At 36.7% G+C, this 22,545-nt stretch overlaps 1 protein-coding gene across 2 annotated transcripts in view; it reads left to right on the top strand.

Annotated features, from left to right (window-relative positions):
• The window catches only part of MCTP1 (multiple C2 and transmembrane domain containing 1), a 649,898-nt gene that overhangs the window by 561,856 nt on the left and 65,497 nt on the right, over positions 1 to 22,545 (top strand). For both annotated transcript variants that reach the window (XM_004375032.2, XM_023730121.1), the window contains exon 19: positions 6,513 to 6,566. In XM_004375032.2, the coding sequence (XP_004375089.1) occupies positions 6,513 to 6,566 (54 nt within the window). The remainder of the gene's footprint in view (positions 1 to 6,512; positions 6,567 to 22,545) is intronic.

Raw genomic sequence — 22,545 nt, 5'->3', positions numbered from 1 at the left:
GTTAAAGCTTATACAATAAATTAGTGGTAAGTCTAATTATCTCTTAATTTCATTTGCAGAGTACATTAAACAACTCAAATTTTGGCCTTTGTATGGTTTCCTTAACCTGACAAATAATATAGTTTCAAGAAAATATTATTATTTTGAAAACACATTGTAGTTTAATAGTTGACCTATTTTCCCCTGCTCATCTGAATTAATATGCAATATCCTAAGGCACCAAGATTAGATTTTTCCTGCAAGCAAAAAATACAATACAGTGTGAAGCCTTTAGATGGAGACATAGTTCAAATAAACAGTATAATTCTGTTCACAGTGCTTTGTGTAAGTATAAGAATGAGCGTTTAAGAATACTGAAAAGGGAATATGAAAAGAAATCCATTTAAGATGATTATACTGATTATATAATTTGTATTAGTTATTGTTTAGTCCTTCTTAATGGAAGGGTTTTTCTGAATATTAAGCTGACACCTAAAAAAAAGAAGGTCACATACTCTTGGCCAGTAAAGTAAATTTACTGTCATTGCACCTTACACAGAGCATATTATGCTGCAAAGAAGAAGGCTGTTGTTGACGAGGCAGGATGCAGGCTGTATGTAATCGGTGGCATGCATCGAAAGTCATCTGATAGCCACATTACAGCCACATTTCCTATTAAGAATCAGACTAAATTACAACATGGCACTTCCCAGAATGAGCCAAGGAAATGCATTCTGCAAGAAGAGATAATTGTATTTGAGTGTCTCTGTAAAAATCAGGAAGTCTTTTAGCAGTGAGTACTAATGCTTTTCTTTTTAGTCTGCCTTCTTTTGTACTGCAATATATTCAGCCTCACTGGCAAGCTTATCACACTAATTATTATTACATCTAGTGGTTCGGTTATCTTGATGACTACTGTAGCTGGAATACTCCAAGGTCAAATCCTTAATAGCGTGAATCAAACTAAGCTGCCATCATACATGCAGTTGCTTTTGTATGAAACAGTATATCCCAGACCTGTTTATGAGTTTTATTGTTGTTACAAACATGGAGTAAATTATATGTACAGTTTAATTTAAATATTCATCTTGCAAACCTTCCTTCTTAAAAAATCTTGTGAGAGGCAGATGTCCTGTTGTGAAAATGAGTGCATAAGCACACCTATAATGTTTTATTGACCACGAAATTCTTCAGCCAGACCTCAGGTACTTTCAAGTGATCCGAAATAATCTGAGTGATCATATGCATCTTCCTAATCCATAGACATTCAATAATTTCATCTTGCATCTACACACAAGTATAATAAATCCCCTGACACACAGACAAGTCATGGTTGGTTTGTGTACACACACACACAAAGTGATGTAAATGAACTCCAGACCGTGTTGAAGAATGGGTCTCTCCCTAAATTCCTCCATATCTCTAGAGTGGAAATAGCCATTTAGTTTGTAATGTATCCAAATATAAGCATCTGTACACATTTGGATGCTCTATAAATATGAAATTAAATATGGGAAACTCCTTTCTTTTACAATCATTTTCTTTCTTTAACTTTTTACCATCACAGTTGCACATCTGGGCAGCAGTGCTTTCTTCTTTAATTTAAATGTGCTGCTTTTTTATATATCTTGTTTGAGTTGTGAAGTTTGAATTGTGCATCTAATTCACTCTGAACACAGGAAAACATTGTTTAAGTCAAAGATTATTTCTGGGGGGAGAAAAGTAAACATAAGAAAGAACGTGGCAGGTTTGTGTCAGCTTTGGCTTTTGAGGGTTTTGACTTTGTAGTACCCAACACTTACGTTACATACAAAGTTAATGTAACCGAGATTCTTTTGGTTACTTTTTGTGTAAAGGAATAGAAATAAGTGAAAGATTTAACCCCAGGAAAAATCATAATATGAAGTGTTTGAAGAATTATGCTGGGGACTTTTAACTTCCTTTTGTCACTTTTGTTAAAAAAATACACCCTAAATTGATATTCAAAAATAATACATACAACCCACTGTCGCATGATGTTTTTAATAATGAAGTTTATCTGACTGTACTTTTCCTCTTCCTTTCACTATCTTGGTCTTTTTTTTTCTTTTCTTTTCCTGAATCTTTCTGGTCCTCTCTCTTATACATCTTTGTCTGGTGGAATAAATCAAAACATATTGTTATATTTTTATTCCTATCATCAACATCATTATTAATGTTTTCAGTCAAATAACATTATATATGCTTGCAAATCATAAAGAATTTACTTGGGCTAGATTACAATTAAAAGCCATATAATATTAAAAGAGCTCTTATACAACTATATAAGATATACAGATTTTAGGGATGTAATTTTGTTCCACTTTGAAAATAAATTTTTTAAATGTACAGCCACATATTGTATTTTGTATGTTAATGAAAATGATTCAACAAACATTGAATGTGAAAGATTAAATATTATGCTTTTTAAAAAAATGTTACTTGCTTAATCGTTGGCTGTACTGTAGCTGGCATGCTACATTTGAGGGCTGTCTACGTGTGTTTTTTAAAATGTCATCTTTATTAGTATTACATTCAAGGAATAGTACCAAGAATCAGTTTCTTTCAAGACCTTCCTCCAGTGTGTGGCATATAAGCTGAGACGAGCGACATTACAGAAGGTCATGTCACTTTTAACTGCTTGCATTACATCTTTCTGATTTCCCTAGTGCCCTTCCTTTGTTTGATTAATACTACTTGCTTTCAAGCAAGGTATCAGAAAGCATAATTTGGAAAGAGAATTCTAGAGCCTATCTGAGATATTTTCCCTCAAAAAAAAAAAAAAAGAGAAAAGAAAAAGGAAAAAGCCCAATTTGGTAAATGTATCTTTTCTAACACATGCATTTTTCGTCACTCTTTTCATTTTTTTTTCCCCTCAAGGAAATCCTACATATTCAAGTTTTGCTGACAAATGTTTGGTCAACTGGACTTTTTGTATACATGAAAACAAAACTCTGTAGTGCTTGTTTGGTTTTATTTGAAGAAGAAAGATCTGGAATTTGAGACTAGGATTCCTTTTTTTATTTGTTTTCCTTAGTTAAGTGTTAAACTCCAGCACTCTTTCTAAATAGCAGGTGTTACTTGAGTTCTCTGGGAAAGGTTGCAATTTTGTGCAGTCATTAAATGCACTTCAGTGATACATACAGTTTGTTTTTAAAAGCTCAGTTTGCAGTTTCTGTATTCATTGCATTTGTCCAGGGATCAGGTTATAAAGCATAGTTCCGCTTCTGAGACACTCTTGCCCTCAAAGCCATTCATTTCACTGGACCACTAAAGCCTGAAGATTAGCTGTGAAAGCATCATCATTGTAATTTTGAATCTTTATCCACACCTCTGCCTGTGCCCCTTTATGTGTTTCTTAGTATCAGTGAAAACATAAATCAGAATTCTGTGTATTATTAAGAACACTGAATATTTTTCCAAGAAAAAAATAATTTCTAAAAATTAATGTTTAAAATATTAAGTTGATGCTGTTATTTTTATTAATAACATTTTTGAGTACTTTGATACAGGAACTGTGCTAAGCACTGTATATACATTATCTTATTGGATCCTTAATCAACACTGTGGGACAGGTGCTATCATTATCTCTATTTTCCAAGGTACCTTAAACTTCACCTGAGCAAATTGTAGTAGTGCGATACATTCCGAAGTTGCTTAAAGGCATCAGCAGGAAACCATCTGTATTGTAAATCCTCACTTGTAGATGTTTATGATGTAACGTTTAAAAGGCACTGAAGGAGGGGAAGAGCCCTCACCAGAGCACTAAAACCCAACACAAAGGCCTCTCACTAACACAACACTCTTCTGCCAAATTTAAAGGCAAATGGTTGTATTGGGTGGTTCTGGCTGCACATTTGTGGAGCAATTGTGCATAGTCAGTTACCCTCCTGTGCAGGGGAGGAACATTTTGGGTTGTGCAAAATGAAGAGCCTGATTCTGTGGGCCTTCTTTGAGTCATCCTTATACATAAGATCCACAGCTGGTTTCTAAAACGTGTAAAATTAAGCTGTTTGGTTTGTTTCATGATTCAGTAACATTTTGAATTTTTGAAAATGGTGGAGATCTCAAATCTAAAGGTTAGATATTAATTTTTTCTTTAATATTCAGGCAAACATTTGAGAGCATTTTGAATATTTTATTTTGCTAGTCTGCATCATATATTAGGTAGAAGTGTTTCCAGGTGAGCTAGTTCAGTTCTATGAGATAAATGATAGGCACTTTACCAAAAAGCATGTTCAGTAGATGAATGAATTATCTTTTCACTCAATCAACAAACATTTCTCGAATAGCCATGATGTGCCTTGCAGTCTGCTAGGCACAGACACCATTCTGCCTTCATAAATCCTGCAGTATGGTGGTAAGTACTGCAGAGGGGAGGTATGTAATACATTCTTAATAACAGCTAGCTAAAACATGGTTTGAGTTTATCCACAGGAGTACAAGTAGAATATTCATTTCATATTCCACTAGCTATTTGATATATGACTCTGCATGGGTAATTTTAACAAACAAACAAAAAAACCTTAGTTTAATTCTAAAATTTAAAAGATCATTTTATTAGAGGGACAAAATAATAATCATAAAAAAAATCGTGTGAGGGTAAAGTGAGTTCTTACCGTGCAACACAGTTTTCTGAAACATTGTGGCTCCCTTTCTCTTTTTTAAAGTTCAGTCACAAGTAGCTCAACTTGGAATAGCCTGGCATATATTACCTGAATTGTCACTATTCTTCTCTGTACATTTGTGATGTGACTACTTCAAATTTGAGGAAATTAAAAGTTAACTTGAAAAGTTATCTGATAATCCCCATTTAAACTCTACTGGATTGTAAACCTCTTGAGGGCTAGTGTGTGTAAAGATAAGGTACCTATGTGTTATTCATCTTTGTATTGCCACAGTACCTAGCACTGTGTGCCTTGGGCAAGGGGATTTATAACAAATGCTTGTGGAATGGTTCAATATAGTTAGAGAGAATGTCAAGTGTTCTTCATTCTTGCTAAGACTGAATTGCTTTGTATGTCCCCAAAGTAAGTGTAGGCTCTCACAAGATATTGGATACAGCACATTGTTATACTCTGGTTCTTCTGAAAGGTGGAATATCCAAATGAAAGACCACAAAGTTCTACCATTTAATACAAGATTTAAAGTGTGACATTAAATTAGGAACAATCTCACAGGATGTCGGATGCTTTTGGTTACATATTTGTTCTGATACCTGGAAATGTTATTTTTAAAATCAGCAAATGCTTTTAGAATGTTTGGGAGTAATTATTAGGAATAACTGAGAATCCTAACATGTTTTCTCAGCTTATGTAACTCTTTGAATAGTACAGTCTTAATTATTGAAGTTTTCATTCATAGCAAATTGCTGTCTATGTCATAAAGTCACATGAAAGAAGGGCTGGGTGTCTCTATGTCCTAAAATTATAGGCTTTGGTAGAAAACATTTAAAATGTTTGATAACCGTCATTCTATTGATTCTATCCAGAGATAAGAGACTAGATTTTTTTTTAAAAGGCATCACAAGAATTTTAAAATGATACTAAATGGCATGTATATAACCATAAATTGGCATTCACCTGAATTACAGCCCCTCCCAAAAGTTTTTCAAGTTTTTGTTTCCATGGAATGTGTATGCGTGTGTGTGTACAGGTGTGTAAAATCATAAGGAAGCAACTAAAATGAGGTGAGGTCCCATTCTTAATGCTTGCAGTTATATATTGATTGAGGCAAGAGGAAATTATTTGGCAAATCCAAAATGACTATTCCATTCTGCTGAAGTAGCCAGACTAGGAGCCATTAAATAAAATACACACATGCATATCCATCTACAGAGGTTATAAACACACATTATACATACTTGAGTATAGGATATGTTTTTAATTTTCTTTTAATAATAATGCCCATTATCATAATATAATCCTTGTATAAAATTACAGAGAGTTAAAATTAAAGTTTCAGATAATCTACAGAATCAAACCAAAAAGAATTACAGAGATGGTCAAGAGCTGACTTTTATACACAGGAATTAGATTTGAGCCAAAAAAGATATTGTTGATCTTATGCCATAGATCACGAGCATGAACCAACTGAAAGATATAATTTTTTATCTTGGAGTTTGGAGAAAAGTAAATTAGAAATAGCAGAGCTGTTTTATGCTTAGTTATCTAGATCTAAAGTGCCAGAAGAATATAGACAGCAGAATAGGTAGGAAAGAAATTTCCTGGTTTAAAGCATCCACCAAATTAATGTTAGTTTACCTTATTCATATTTCAGATTCTTTGTCGCAGAGCTTTTCATACAAATAGAGTTTCCCTGACTAGATTTCAGTTCCCTGTGTTTTGATCAATTAAGGCATAGCATTTTCCTAATCCCTATCTCTAGATCAAATGGTCTCTCTCCCTGCATCTGTTTCAAATGTTAATAAAGTTTTCATTTCCAAAAGGTTCAAAATGACAGAACAAAATTTTCTCCTTTAAGATTATGACAACGACTTCTGTTTCTGTCTGCAGGTAGTAGAGGACATGCTAGAGGACGAGGAAGAAGAAGATGACAAAGATGACAAGGTAATTATCTTTCCCAGCACTTGGGTACCTGGGGATGGGGAAATGTAGACATGACACTATTTTCACAGACAGTTAAAAAGGAGTTGAAGTGTTTGAGTCCAGAAAATTGGACAGTGCTGTTTATCATCCTAACAATGCCACTGCATGTTGCAAAGAGGGAGAGAAGGCTATAAATCCTCTTCGTTTTTGTCCAGAGCTGGGTCAAATATTTTTCTGCCAGAACAAAAAAAAATAATTCAGCTTGTCTGGAACTTGATAGCTCTCGTGAAGATAACGGCAGTGACAACTGTTTCTGAAGGGCAAAAATTTGTCCCATCTTGAGTATTACAAATTGGGCTACACTTTGCGGGGAGACGGAGGTGAAAGAATAGCAGCAGCCTGCATGAGTTTGAACATGGATATTGTCATCTGTAATTTCAAAAAATTGCTCAGCAAAAAGAAACGTATATGTGGAGTGCGCCAGAAGAATTTAAATAATTCCAGTGCTCACAGTCATTGCCTAGCTTTGGAATGGCCCTGTGGCTCCTAGGTCTGGAAAGCTCATTCAGAGAGGCTCATATTTCGATTGCTGGTTGGCTTGGGGATGGTGACCACAGTAAATAACAGCTGGTTTCTAAGACTACTTGGATTGGTTGTCCCCTGGGAAGAGGGGACACCGGAGGAAGGAAATTAGAATGACCTTGCAGCACTGTAGCAATGGCTGGGGTTGGAAAGACAGCTTTCTATGGCAGGAGGATGGTGATGCTGCCTTATCATCTCTCTGGGCATTTCTAGAGAAAAAATATAAAAAGTCCCAGAGTGGGACTGGGAAGAGGGAGAGAGAATAGCATTAATTATTTCCACATTGTTCAGCGTATAAAGCCAGATTTTGACCTTCACCAGAATCTATCTGACTTCTGTTGTAGTAAAGCAATGAAATTTTTTGAAGAAAGGAGAAAAATAGTGTATCTTAATTTATGCCCTTGACCTTTGATTCCAGTAGAGACGTACAGTTATACCTCAATGTAAGAATTCATGTGAGGGAAGCATTAGAAATGTCTAAAAAAACTCATAGTGATTAGTTAACCTCCCAAATGATTTTTTTCCTGACTGATATTCAGTGCTTGAAGGAAAATGGAAACATAGACACACACGCACACACTCCTTCCTTCTAATGCTATTTCAAACATTTGTAAATTGAGAGAGCTTTTACGTGAAATTTTTCTTCTGTACATCAGTCGTTAGCGACATCATCAAACAAACCAACAAAATCTTCTTCCTGCAAAAACACATATGTGCTTGTTTTTAATGTTAAATAACATGAGCATACACTTCTGGCAATAAATGATATGATTTATTGTTAAGGTCAGTTGTAGAGCTATAGAGAGCTTGTATTTTAACTCAACATGCCAGCTCTGAATCATCATTCCTCTGCTGATAAACACTGAGCTGCCATCCATTTATGGCCATTTTCCCTTGCTTGTTGCTGCTTTATTATTAAAGCCACCATAAAGATCATCCCAGCAGCAGGCATTTCCCCAGAAATGTGAATAAATGGAAACCCTTAGTGAAGTCTAGTACTTCAATGTCCCTGCTTGAAGTCAACCTATATATTTTTTTTACCAGTTTGTTGATATTCTGTACCACTAACCTCTCCTTTGGATGGTCATTTTTTAATAGAGAGGATGTTGGGAGTGGGAAACAAACCGACATGCCTTGTTAACCATCTCACCAAACCATAGATGTCAAGTGGAACATGCCAGGGTGGGACAACACCAACTCTCTGGAGTGGAATCTATTCTAATCTAGTGTTTGGTTGTCTGAACTCAACACCCTGGTTCTAACACATTTTCAGATCTACTTACCAAAATTGATTGAAACTGAGCCCTTAAATTACTGTGTGAATTTGAGTCTATTCTTCTGTACCAGATGCTTACACACAGTATATTTTCTATATGAAAGGATTGGGGGCTGATTTTCATAAATCCAACCTTTTATTTGAGCAATATATAAGGAGGGTATTTTTATTCCTAATGCGATTGATGGCATAAAAATCACATCTGAACAAAAAATAAATGGCAAATGTAATAACTTACAATAGACTTTTAAGCACTTGCATAATAGAGGAGAGAATCTTAGAGTGGACATCTTGAAATATAAAGTTTTTATTATAAGAAATGGAAGTATAAGAGGATCCTTCAAGTTTCCATTTACCAGCTTCTGTCTCTTACCCAGCTCTCACAGCGGTAAATGTTGTAAGTCTTGACTATCAATGTGTCTGAGTGGGAGAAGGGTAATTTCCTACTTTAAAAAATTCATTGGTTCCTCTATTTAAAGTTTGTGTATAGAGTCATGCATAGTGGAATTTCACGAGAAAAGAAATGTGTTTTTTGCCATACGAGCAGGTACTGACCTCTAGCTCTCATTATTTCTCTGTTTTCTCATATGGTATAATAGAGGGGTCAGGTCAGTGGGTCCTCTTATAGGATAAAAGTAAAAAAGATTAATAAATGTGCCAAAGACTCACTTTAATTGAACCTGAAGCATATGTTGCAAGTATGTAAAATATGTCCCAGATGTTTCACCAGGGTTAGTGTCTTGGCTTTCCCTGATTACCACAAGGCAGAGCTATTAGTCCTCTAACCTTTGGACTTGGGGGTAAATGGGGTATTACGTGGCACAGAATGAGAGCACCTGTTTTCCATTCAGCAGAGACCCCTGGCAGGCTTTGCGTAAGCTCATCCATGTGTTTTCACTTAGCAGATTGTTGGGCGATTATGAAAAGTGTCTTTCTTTAGAGCCAGCATTGATATTAGTCACTCACAATGAAAGGGCGAGTGCTTGCCTACTTGACAAGGTCCGTGTGGGCATAAAGCGAAGTCGTTTATTTCATTTGAGCTTGGAGTGTTTTCTCTCAGCATAATTATGTAATGGCAAAGTCACTGGTATAAGAAGGTGAAGCAGATAAAGCTTATAATTAGTTAAAATACTAGTTTTGTGATAGCTTTCCATTACTACTGACTTTAGCACCTAGAAAGACTTTGGTTAAAGTTGGTGAAAGGTAAGTCATGGATGGGTTTTTACCTGGGACCCCAGATCTTGCAGTTTTTCAGATTATGGTCTTTTAAGTATTTTTGCTGTTGAGTTCTTTTTTATTAAAGCTACTAATCATTATTCAGTTGAGGGTTTGTGATCTTCAGAGTTATCCTTCATTCTAGAATCCATTGTCCACATTTGCTTAAATCTAAAATTAGGTGGCTTCTCTCTTCATCCAATTCTGTGGTTTTCACAAAGGCAGAGAATATGGGTTTTAAATGGTGAGTCTTAGTTATGAATCACTGACTTGTTAATATTTTCACTTGTCTGCATTACATAGCAGCAGTATGTTAAACTGTCCTGGAGGTGACATTTTTCCTGAATTAAACGTTAAAAAGACCTCATACTGTGTTCTCAGTTCCGTTTGTTGTAGAACATTCTCTCAATCATCAACCACAAAGCCACAGTTATGATCTGATTTTTGATCTGACACCAAATCTGGCCTATGTGGTTAATAGCAAATACGGCTTAGCTAAATTACCTTGGTGGAGCTATCAATAAGCCACATAATAGTGTTTTTCACCGTGTTATATATAATAATACAGTGGTCAATCTGCATAATCTAGACATCTAATTCATGAAGATCAGCTTTCGTTTTGTAGCTTAAAAAGTTTAGGCATGCTTCCCATGGTGCTTCCTACCCTTGTAATAAGATCCAGCTGCAATAGCAGGAAGCAGAAGATAGAATGCAGGCTTTCCTCAGGAAAAGCAGGGATTCAAATGCATGGCATTCTAGCAATGTTTATTGATAAAAGATATTAAAATGTTCAGGCATTTATGCTTACACTGCTTCTCCTTTTTCTTCAACCATTATTGCAAGGTTACTTTGTTTCAAGATAACTAGATGCTATTGAATGAAACATATCAGAGTTACTTCAAAATACACAGATTGTTTGCTTTAATTCTTGATATCTGTGTTTTGTGGTTTGATCTTCAAGCCCTATGTATATAATATAGCCAAGATACATATGTCTCAAGTCATCTGTGAGGTGGAGGAAAGAGATAACTCCGATACGCGGTATGAGAGAAGATCCTAATCTAATGAAATGGCTTTTTCCAGTTATATTCAATGAAAAAATACCTGCATGATAGGGAAACAGATGAAGGCTTTGAAGAAAGGGAAGGAGAGAGGATACAAGGAAAAACATATATTAAAAACAAAAATTCCTAAATCACATTTAACTGGAATACCATTATATTCGTTTATTAGTTTTCTATTGCATAACAAATTATCACAAATTTAGAATCTCAAAATAACACCCATTTATTAGCTCTCAGTTCAATAGGCCATAAGTCTGATGTTGCTCAACTGGGTTCTTTGCTCAGAATCTCACACTCAGGCTGTCAGTCAGGCTGAGTTCTCACCTGGAGGCTCTGAGAAGAATCCACTTCCAAGTCCATGATTCAGGTTGTTAGCAAAATTCATTTCTTTGTGGTTATAGGACTGAAGTCCTTGTTCTCTTGCTTTCTGACACCTCTTAGCAGCCATCTTCAAGTACTTTTCACATAGCCTCCTCTATCTTTAAATTAATCAGTGGAGAATCTCCCTTTTAGTGAATCCCGCTTACTGTTCAAATCTCTTTCTTCAGCATAACCCAGTCCCTTTAAGGACTTGCCAGATTAGTTCAGGCCCACCCAAGATAATCTCCCTTTCTTAAAGTCAACTGTGCCATGTAATATAACCTAATCATGGAAGTGAGTAGCATCATATTCATAAATCCCACACACACATAAGAAGAGGGGATTAGACAGGACCTGTACACCAAGAGTGGACATTTTGGCAGGCCTCTTAGAATTCTGCCTACCAAAACTGTCTAGACCTGCTTGTGCTCAAGAGAAAAAAATGTAACAACTTTTGTGTTCCTTTTGCATATCTATTGCCAGACTGTAACCCAGCTAACCTACAGTAAGCAAATTAGGAAAGTCTGCTTGCCTAATTGTGTTCTTGCAAAGATTATAGGAGATACCTCCTACAAGAAGTATAAACTGAGTTATATTTTACAATCATAGTATAATGTATCCCACTTGCTTATTATCTAATTCTGATCTGGATGAGGATGGTTGGGCAGGAAGAAGGCCCAGAGGGGCTATTTCTTTCATTTTCTTGTCATCTTCTCTGGAGAAGAGCAAATAAGAATAAAATTAGCAAAAAGGGAGAAGAATCCATTCCTCTTTGGGGGACCTGTTGGTTCTTAGATGCACTGAGCTAATGGCCCCCTGACCTAAAGTCAGTAGAAAAACCCTCTACTTCATCTAGAATCATAGCAACATTGGAACTAGAAGATATCCAAGAAATAATCTAATTCAACCCTCTCACTTTAAAATGAAAAAATTGGTTCAGCCACATTTGAGTTGCCGAAGGTGACGGAGACAATAAGCAGCAGAGCCATGGCTAACTCTCAGGTTTTCTAACACCAAATTCGGCAATTTTACCCTTCCTTAAGACAGTGTTTTCCAGGAAAAAAATTCAAAGTACAGCTACATACTACCTCAGGCATGATCTTTAAAGTACTTAAGTAGCATAATAAGGGGACACACCTTCCATCCCAGCTAGGGGTTCTTCACTTTTAAGTTTCCACTTCTCTTGGCTGTTCTGCATATTCAGCTCTTTCCTGCCACTCTAGCTAAGGGGTATCTGGTAGGCAGAATAATAGTCCCCTAAAGAAGTCCACGTCCCATTCCCCAGAACCTGTGGGTATGTTATGTACATGGCAAAGGGGAATTAAGGTATCAGATGGAATTAAGGTTGCTATCCAGCTGACCTTAAAATGGGAAGAGCCTCCTGGATCATCCAGGTAGACCCAGTGTAATCACAATATGGAAGAGGGAGGTAGAAGAGAAAGTCAGAGTGGTGCCATGTGAGAACTCGGTCTGCTGTTGCTGGCTTTGAAGATAGGGGAAGGGGACCACGAGCCAAGAAATGTGGTTGGTCCCTAGAAGCTGGAAAGGGCGAGGAAGCAATCTCCCCTAGAGCCTCCAGAAAAAAGTGCAGCCCTTTCCACTCCTTGAGTTTAGCTCGGCGAAACCATATCAGACTTCTGAACTACAGAACTGTCAGATAATAAATTTGTCTTGTTTTCAGCCTCACTAAATTTATGGTAACCTGTTACAGCAGCAATAGAAAACTAACCCAGGTGCCTTCAGACTGCATTTTCTATGTTGTTGTTAGGTGCCTGGAGAATTGCTTCTGACTCATAGCCACCCTAAGCACAACCAGAACGAAACACTGCCAAGTCCCGCACCATCCTCACAATTGTTGCTATGTTTGAGCATTTTGTATACTTCTCCAAAAAACCTTGCATTTTAAAGCACTAGATCTGAGCTCCTAATTTTCCTTACTGACTTAGTCTTATTCTTCTACATAATTATGGCTGCACAGTTTCTTTACTCAGTGTGAAACTAAAAACATTATCTAACAAAGCAACATTTTATCTAAATTGCCTTAATTTTATTTCAGAGGAGCTTGTCCAAGAATGCGAGAAGATTATTGTCCATCTCTAGGGCAGCTGTGTACTTTCTTGTATTATTAATTGGTCAGTATGGCAGGAAGACATGGTTAACTTCATTTTTCATCAGAAGAATTTCATTTCCTCACCACACTCATTCCATTCCTTAAAGTGATTCAATCCTACGAAGCTCCAGGGTGGTGAATACTGGCCTTATTTCAGTCATAGACCCTTTGAGAATCTGAAGAAAATTATAGACTGCCTCCCCAGAAGAAAAAGATATAAGCACATACACAACACACACACACACACACACACACACACACACAAAAAAAAAAAAAAAAAAAACCCTTTCTCACACATTTTCTGCAATGGAAATTTAATTATTTTACAGAAACTAAAATATCTTTATAAAGTCTTATATCTCAGTTGCTCTCACCGCCTTGCTCTTGACATTAATGCCTACGTATTCCTCAAACACTTGAGATACATGCAGATTTCACAAATCAATTTTAAGTCAGCTCAAAAGAGTTAAACAAGAAATCTGATGTTTGGTTTGATATGGATTTAGGGAGTAGTTTGTGACACAGCAATGGCTTGTTTTCTTTGACATCCAGTTGACTGTGGCTTTTTGGTTTCATGGCAAGAAGTGCTGAAAATACTGAATTGGCAAAGAAGCACAATAACAAACAAAGTGGGAACGCCTGTGGCTTTATTATATGAAGTTTGGGTATAGTGAGATTTCCTAGAATTCTCTAAAATCCTTTAAGTTGAATTCATACTGTATCAATGAGGTGATCTTTTGCAAAGTCTGTCATTTAAAAAATCAATTAATTAACTATGGGGAAAAAAAGTCTGTGTCATTGATGCTCCAATCATTAAAAAATAGGGTTAAACATTCATGGTCCACATTAAGGTCATTGGGAGCAGAATTAACTTTCAAAAGGGTTATCTCATGTTTCCACCTATCAGTGCGTTTTTACCAGTAAACAAATTAGTGAATTTTGCTAATGTTTACTCCAGTCTGCAGTAGCACTTCTCCAACCCTGGAATGTTTAGGTAAATGTCTTCCTCAGAAATGCCCATCCAGAGAGGCAATTTGGTTAAAAGAGTTTCAGTAGAAAGATTTTCCTAGACAGTTTGGCAAGAATATCTGCCAAGGAAAGCAAACTACGAATGAGCTCTTTCCTATTGAATTATTTGATAGTTGGATCCTTTGACAAAAAAAAAAAAAAAAAACCAGAATTTTCATTTGAAGTTCAATAAAATGTTTCAAGACAGGTCCTCTGGAAAGCTAGTTAACTTCTGTATTGTAGCAATGAACTTCCTATTCTACTCCCATTTCTTGACAAAACCTCTTGAAATAGCAGCGTGTCAGCCCTGGCTTTCATGAGGTTGACAACGTTCGTAGAAATAGACACTATTTTTTCAGGATCGCTGGCAGAGTCATTGACACCGGCTGACACCACTGCATGTTAAGATGAGGAGCATGTTTTTTCACCAAAGCAGCAGAACCAGATGTGTTGCCAAGCATCACAGATGCTCCATCTGAGCCCAGGGTGCCAAGATTTTTATTCTGCCTGAAAATTTGTTTGGCAAAGAAAGCTCCACCGTTTTAAAGACATTGACTCTGCAGATTCTAAAAGGAGCTCACAAATTAGGACTTCTTCCTTGATTGCAAGAACTTGCCAACAGAATTTGGCTATACAAACAGAGGTATATATTTTCATTAAGTTATGTATAAAAGGGATATATTTTAAAAAAGTCATAAATTCTTAAGTTGTTGACATCATTTGATGGGGGCATAGCTTCAGAGAAATATGTGGCTTCAAAATAATTCTAGTGGCATATGGGTTATTTTTCTTGGTGATATGATGAACTCATAAAAAATGTTTCAGTACATTTTTCGGGGGGTTGGGGTAGGAGGACAAATCAAAACCCAGGTAAAGTCCAAGCCTTTAAAAATCAAGATGTTTTTATGTAAAGAAAAATTTCAACACTGTCTAATGGATTTTCAGAATAGACAGACATGAGGTACCCATTCAATTTTATTGGTTTCATACTTCCGTCGGCCAGAATCTTACAATTTTTGTGTTTCATCACACTCCATAATGAATATAAAACCAATAGGTGTGTAAACTTTGTGGCACTTTTTTTTTTTTTTGGCAGTTTCCAACTTAAACTAGACTCAAAGTAAATAAAGATGGATGACTATAATCACATTGGTAGGGTGTGTTTTCTTAGATTCCTATCACAGGAAACTATTCTAGAGGTCTTAACATGGTAGTGAGGAAGGGGTAGTGATGATGTCACCTATCTATTTATTTTCAATAGCATCTTTGGTAGATTTATTATGTTTAAAATATACTTCCCTGTCCCATTGTTATCAGACTTGGCCATGTAACTCACTTGGTTGACACATGCCACTTCCAAGCAGAAGATTTAAGAGACATCCTTGGCTCTGCCAGCTCTGTTTTCGTTCTGCAGCAAGGCTAGAACAGTCCACTTAGGAGCTGCTCCTTCAGTCTAGGTCCTAGAATAAAGATGAAATGGAGCCAACCTATGATGGACATATAGTGTGAGCAATAAATAAACCTTTGTCTTTATAAGCCTCTAAGATTTTGAGGTCTTTGTTACAGCAACCTAACCTAGTCTAGGCTGATAGATAACAGCATCTATGCCTTACCACTCTGAATGAATCAATGCCAAAGTATTATAATTTGATATAAAACATGATTTTTTTACAGAAGTAATCACAGTCTTAGGAAGTTAAACATTTGTTTCCTTCCTAAGTTTACAGACCAACTCACCTTGAAGCCCAATCTCAGACATAAGTTGAACTGTTTTGCTATCATGTCTCTCTCATTGAAAACTGACACTTTCGTTTCATAAATACATTGAGAGATGAACCACTGGGTAGATAAATAAGACATAATATGGGCCTTTCAGGAGTCACTATACCAATAATTATAATACAATGAGAAAAATGTTATAAAAAGTTATGGACAGAGTTTTGTGGGAAAACAGGAGAATGACCCACTTCACAGAAGTGTCAGTAAATGTTGCACGGAGGAAGTGACATTTAGTTTGGGTCTTGAAGGATGGATGAAAATGTATCAGGAAGCATGTTATATAAAATCAAGGGGTGTCGGTATCATAGAAGCATAACAGGCGAGTGGGAAGTGGAAGGAAATTACACTGGAAAGGTTGATTTAAGATTGTGAAGGCTTTGGCTGTCTTCTACGAAGTTTGAATTATATTCTCCATGCAATGAGGAATCAACAGCATTTTTAGAGTAAAGAATTATTATGATGGAATTTATGCTTTAGGAGAGAACTTTGGAATAAGAAGAAAATGAGACTTGAAGTAGGAAAACATGCTAGGAAGTACTATAATAGACCCAGTAAGAAATAATGGCATCTTTAAATTAAAAGTAATAGTGGGACTGGAAATAAAAAAAATTGAGAGATATTTTAATAGTAAAAGTATTATCATTGAAAAAATATATGTTGAAGAGAGTAAAGGAAAATAAATTTAGAGTGTGGATGACTGTGAGATGCCCTGCTAAGAGAACCTTATATTTGTGTAGCACTTCACATGATTCAAAGCATTTCATTTCATTTATTACCTTATTTAATATTCACGATAGCTTTGTATATTGACATTGAAAGCATGATTCCCATGCTTTTGTATCAGGAAGATTAACTTGGCTAGTGGAGAGGTGTCTTTAAGACTAGAAACTAGATAATGTAATCAATATAGGGAAGTAGTATTTAAGCCTGGAAACAAAATAACTTGTGTAATAGAGAAGAAGCTAAGACTAGAAGTTAGGTAATTTGTCTGGTGATAAAGAGAGATCAGAAAACAAATTCTGTAATTAATTTTCCTTCCCACACATGTTGAAGCAAAGCCTGTTGACCCACCAAGAGATGACAACTAGGCCACTTGGAATGTAATTTTCCATAGCCACAGACCATTCTACTCCATATAGACAGAGAAAGTGTCCCATATGGCTTCCTGACCCTCCGTGCCCTGAATTCCCCTGAATACAGGATCTTGGCAATATTTGTGAAAATGATGGCAAAAGGTCCATATGTAGTACCTCTTACCCATTCGGTATGCTTTTGAGAGGTTAGCTGTAAAAATGGCATGGGGGCAGTGTCTAACTTCCTCTAACTTAACAAGGGGAAAGGAGAATCAAGATCAACAGCCCAAGGCCAATTCCATGAGATGAGGGGCAGACTTGCCTCCTCTCTCCGCCATCTTTACCAGTTCTGACACCAACCGTCCCTCCCATGACACTCTCTACTAAGTTCAATAATTCATTGCAATGGCTACACAGAACTCACAGACCATACTCATGGTTAAGGGGTTTATTAGGGAAGTAACAGGTTACAATTCAGGCTCAGGAACACTCAAGGATACAGTTCTCCCATGAGGACAGCCTCTTCCCAGCCGTGCTCTCAGACATGCCTCTCCGTAGACTTCTGCACAAAGGCAGTTAGCTTTCTCTCGCCATCTTCTGCTGCCAGGTCTCTGCTGCCGGTCACTGCTGCCGGGTCTCTTCTGCCACCGCTTCTCACCATCTTCAGGGTTACAGCTCTCTCTCTCTCTCTCATTTGATGGGACGTTCTTTCCCACCTCTCAGGTGGCTCATATTAAGCCCAGCAGGATAGCAAAACTGACCAATCCCCCTGATAGGTAACCATTACTGTATCTGCACAGTCCCACCAATCACTTAGGTGGGAGTTACAAGATCACGGTGAGAAAGTCCACACAAAAGCAATCCACATAAGCACAGAACCAATGTAGAAACAAGTATGGATGTAAAAGAGGGAAAATATTTGTAATGCCTCAAAAACTGGTTCAGTGGGAAAGGTATAGTAACCATGGTTATTCTGGCTTTGATCTAAGGGTCATTAGGAAAACTTGATGCTGGGGGAACTTGGCTTAGTTGAGAAGCAGCCACTGTTGCCACTGTTTTATAGATGAAAAGACCAAAACCCATGAGACATCAAGTAACTAGAAGTCACAAAGGAAGTGAAACTATCAAACTTCAGATTGTAGTCTGACTTCATTCAAAGCCCACCATTTTTGGCATAACAAACCCCAAAACTTAGTGACCTAAAACAATAACTTATTGTTCTCTTTCTTTATTCAGTGGTTTGACTGGGCTCACCTCAGCAGTTCTAGTTTGGAATCTTGTGTGGTTGTGGTCAGAAGGGTGGGGCTATAGTTTTCTAAAGGCTCAGATCACTGGATATCAAAGATGGCTCTCTCATATGGTTGGCAGTTGATGCTAGATGTTGACTGGGGGTTCAGCTGGGGCTATTGACTGGAGTACCTGTAAGTGGTCTCTCCATGTGTCTTAGGCTTCTTATAACATGGTGGCTGGGATCTCAGAGGGAGAATCCAAAAGCAAACATTCCAAGAGACCTAAGTGGAAGCTGCAAGGCTTCCTAGCATTGAAAGTCTCAAAATGTCACTTCTGCACATTGCATTAGTCAAGCAAGATACTAAGGTCAGAGAAAAAAACTAAGTCTAGGAATTAGGTAACTTGTCTGATGGTGAAGAAGCTGAGATTAGAGAACAAACCCTCTAATTATTTTTCCTTCTCAGACGTGTTATAGCAAAACCTGTTGACTTTTCAAGGAGAAGAGTAGATCCCACCTCTTGATAGGGAGCATCAAGGTCATATTGCATAAGAGCAAATTGTATGTGAGATATCGTTGTGGCCATCTTTGGAAAGTGCAATCTGCCACAATTTTCAAAGAGCAAAAGCCTCTGATAGATATCCTACAGCATTAAGGAATGCGGAGTCTATCCCCTACCAAAGACTTCCTCTTTATCAAAGGTTTATCAGCCTATAGTGCCGGAGTAGGTTATCTCACAAATTAAACACACATGGTAACTTCAAGTTGCCAAGTAGATCCAAGTTTTATCATCCTATGTATTTTTAATTTATTTTTGGATTTTATTTACAAGATGAGAGGAAACAAAGGACTTACGGAATTATCATTCTCTACTTCTTCACTGAAATATAAAACCAAACCAGTTGCCATCGAGTCAATTCTCATTCATGGCGACCGTATGTGTGTCAGAGTAGAACTGTGCTCCATAGGGTTTTCCATGGCTGATTTTTTGAAAGTAGGTCACCAGGTCTTTCTTCCAAGGCATCTCTGCGTGGACCGGAACCTCGAACCTCTTGGTTAGCAGCTGAACATGTTTACACTACCCAGGGACTCCAGAAATATAAATGGGCTACCTAATTCTCTCTTCTTTTACCTTGCCCACAGATAAGGATTCAGTCCAAAAACTTTACCTTTTTTTCTCTAGTTAAGCTTTCCGCTGAAGCTAATTGGGGTAGGAGGGTGTTGCAAAGAATTTTAAATTCCTATTTAAATTGTAGTGGATGTCTGTTGTCCTCCATTGATGAAAGAGGACAAAATGTCAATGGGCCGTGTTCTGCAAGTCAGGCTTTACCTATTCTGACTGGCTGCCAAAAATGAAATGCCAAGCGGGGAAGGGGATTACGGAACATTTCCTTCTTAAAGCATAATACTTTCTTCTTTTTAGAAAATGTAATTTGAAATTGCCAACAGTTTAGATTTGGTCCTTACTAATGTCCAAGGACATTTCTCACGGCATTAAAAGATCACTAATATCTCTAAAGAAGGGACAGTAAGTTTCTCTGTAAAGACTCTTTTCTAGTATCCCAGGAGCTGATGTTTCTCTGCTGTAGTGAGGGAGCATTATGTGGATGTGAAAATCAATATTCAGCAATTTATGAACATAACTGCTACTTCTTGGCGCTGGTATCTTAGCTGAGTATTCTGATCAGCAATGATTTGGGAATGGGGACAGCTTCTGTATTCTCTTTGTGATTCCACACCTGAATATTTTGGAGACATATGAGGCAATATGATAAACGAGTATACAGCTGTTGCAGTCTCCTAGTGTAAGATTCTATTGATCAACCAACAGAGTAACTACCCTGCGTATTAGGTTTGCTTGTCACGGTGCCTGGGTAGTTGAACAAGTTCCTTTTTTCCACTGAGCTGACCTCAAAGTCGCATAGTTTCTGAATCAAAGTCCTCAGATTTCATACTTTGGCAATTTCTTTCCTTTCTAATGGGGTATATTAGAGAAAATGTGTCACTTTTTGCACCACCTAATACCAAATCAGATCAGAATTCATGCACGATTATGTCAGTGGAAATCTAATAGTGTACGGGCTAGCTTATCTCTAGATAACACATGGAAAAATAAACTTCCACTACTGACAGATTTACTTGATTTTTTTTCAGATAAGTTATTTGTAAGTAATCGAGCTGAAGAATGTAACTGGATTATTTTTCATACTCAAAAAAAACCTTCAATAGTAAAGTGGCTGCTAAGTATTCAAGCTGTGTCACTCTGCTTTTTCCCCCTCTTTCTCTCTGAACAAGTTCCTGGATAATGAATGCAAAGAAAGAAAGAAAAAAAAAAAAGACACTTTACATTAGCTATATTTATTAGGACAACTAGCAACTTTAGGAAAACAAAATTTACATAAAACACTTAAGTGAAAATAATTTTCACTGGTAGTTAATGGCATGTAAGTAACATAGGTTACGTGGTAGTGTACCTGGGAACTGATATTAGGCTGCCTAAAAAGCATTCGTCTGTTTCTCTTTTATAATCAGAAAAAGTCAAAGCCCATCACTAATCTGAAGTCTTCTTGAAACCAATTAAAATAATTTAAGATACGTTGTACTGCAAATGTGCTTTTTAAGTGTTTTAGACTTGGGATGTCTTGGGGATGTTGCAACCCCTTTTAATGTTACTATTTATATATAACTACCATGTGTATAGTATTACACCTTTAATGCACTGTATTAGCTGTCACTTGAAATTGAGTACAGGCATGTTCTCTTTTGGCCTTCAGTTTCTCCTACATTAAACGTTTAAATAATGACACCAGTAGTAAAAGGGTAGGTAGCATTCCCAGTGGAAACTCACTTCTGCATCTGGTGGGGTTTTGTTCAAGTTTATACATGAAAGATATCGTAATATCAGAATCTCTTAGTGTTTACACACATGGTGTCCAGAACTCTACCTGATGTCTTTTCTCAGCGAATTAATGGAATCAAAGCTTATAGTAGGCATGTTTGATAGATATGCCTTGTCTGTAGAGATCTGGTGATAATTCCATCAAAATTTGTCCCTAGCTGATCAAATATCTATGCATTTTTATATCTTTGTGGTTTTCTTCACCAACTCTGTGCTTGCATCAGTGCCCTCATTAGAAGGTCAGGTTTTGAGGAATTAATAATTCACCTTGAAAATGTACTGTAAGTCGAATGTATCAAATATTGGTTTTTGCCACTCAGCAGGAATTTCATAGACTTAGAAAAAAGGTGAATCCACAGCTAAAATATTTTCTTGATATCTGTTTTTAATTTATATGAGGAAAAGTAAGTAGACATTGATTTCAGGTGTTTTTGTTGCCATAACTTATGTTTTGCTTTTTATGTTCAATGATATTGTACAGACTTTTCTCCAATGATGATAAAATTGTGTACTTTCCAAACATGAAAAAAAATTAGTTTTAATAAAAGAAACTATCCAGACGGGAGCCACTTGGATGGGAGGAGTTATAACTCACACTAAAACAATTCATATAAAAATTAAAACTTCTTCTATGTATTCATATTCCCCTGCCCACAGTCTAAATCCTAATGATGTAACTTCCTGTCTGGATCTTTTTCCATAACAACAGGTTAAAGAGAAAGATGTTTAAAAGAAAGCCATTTTTATCTTACAAGAGTTGGCCAACTTTGTCACCTACAAGTACTTTTGCATTTATTTACATACCTACAGACTAGAAATGAAGATGGAAATTTTTCTAATTAAAAACCAAATCAAGTTATAATATTTTTCTCACTTTCAGTATGAATGTTCAGTTCATTTATTCCTTCACATATTCATGCATGCACACACTTAATAAATATTTGAGCACCTATGACAAATGTCTTCTGTGCATTGTGTACTGACACATCTTTAGAAAAGAGTGTAGTGAGTTTTCCTTCATTCACCATCAATCTCAGACATACACTACATCTGTGGCTTCCATTTACTCTCTACTTTTTTTAACTTTAATTCTTTCTTTTCTGGCTTCCATATATAACACTTTACCAACCTTTTTCCCTGAAGATGTCCATAACCTCTCTGGGTCCTCCTTCACCTTTTTGCTCCCTTGACCACCACGTAAGACTCCTTTTTATCTCCCTGTGCGCTTGTGTTGGTTTGTTTTATTCTAACACTTCAATTTTTTTTAAAATTAATTTATTTATTTGTTGTACTTCAGGTGAAGGCTTACAGAACAAATAGCTTCTCATGAAACAGTAGTACACATGTTGTTTTATGACATTGGTTAACAACCCCACAACATATCAACCCTCTAACTTCTCAACATT

The sequence above is a fragment of the Trichechus manatus genome, unplaced genomic scaffold, assembly GCF_000243295.1.
Source record: "Trichechus manatus latirostris isolate Lorelei unplaced genomic scaffold, TriManLat1.0 scaffold00032, whole genome shotgun sequence".
Classification (NCBI taxonomy): domain Eukaryota; kingdom Metazoa; phylum Chordata; class Mammalia; order Sirenia; family Trichechidae; genus Trichechus; species Trichechus manatus.
The sequence above is the reverse complement of the archived record's forward strand: the minus strand, read 5'-3'. Positions and strand labels throughout refer to the sequence as shown.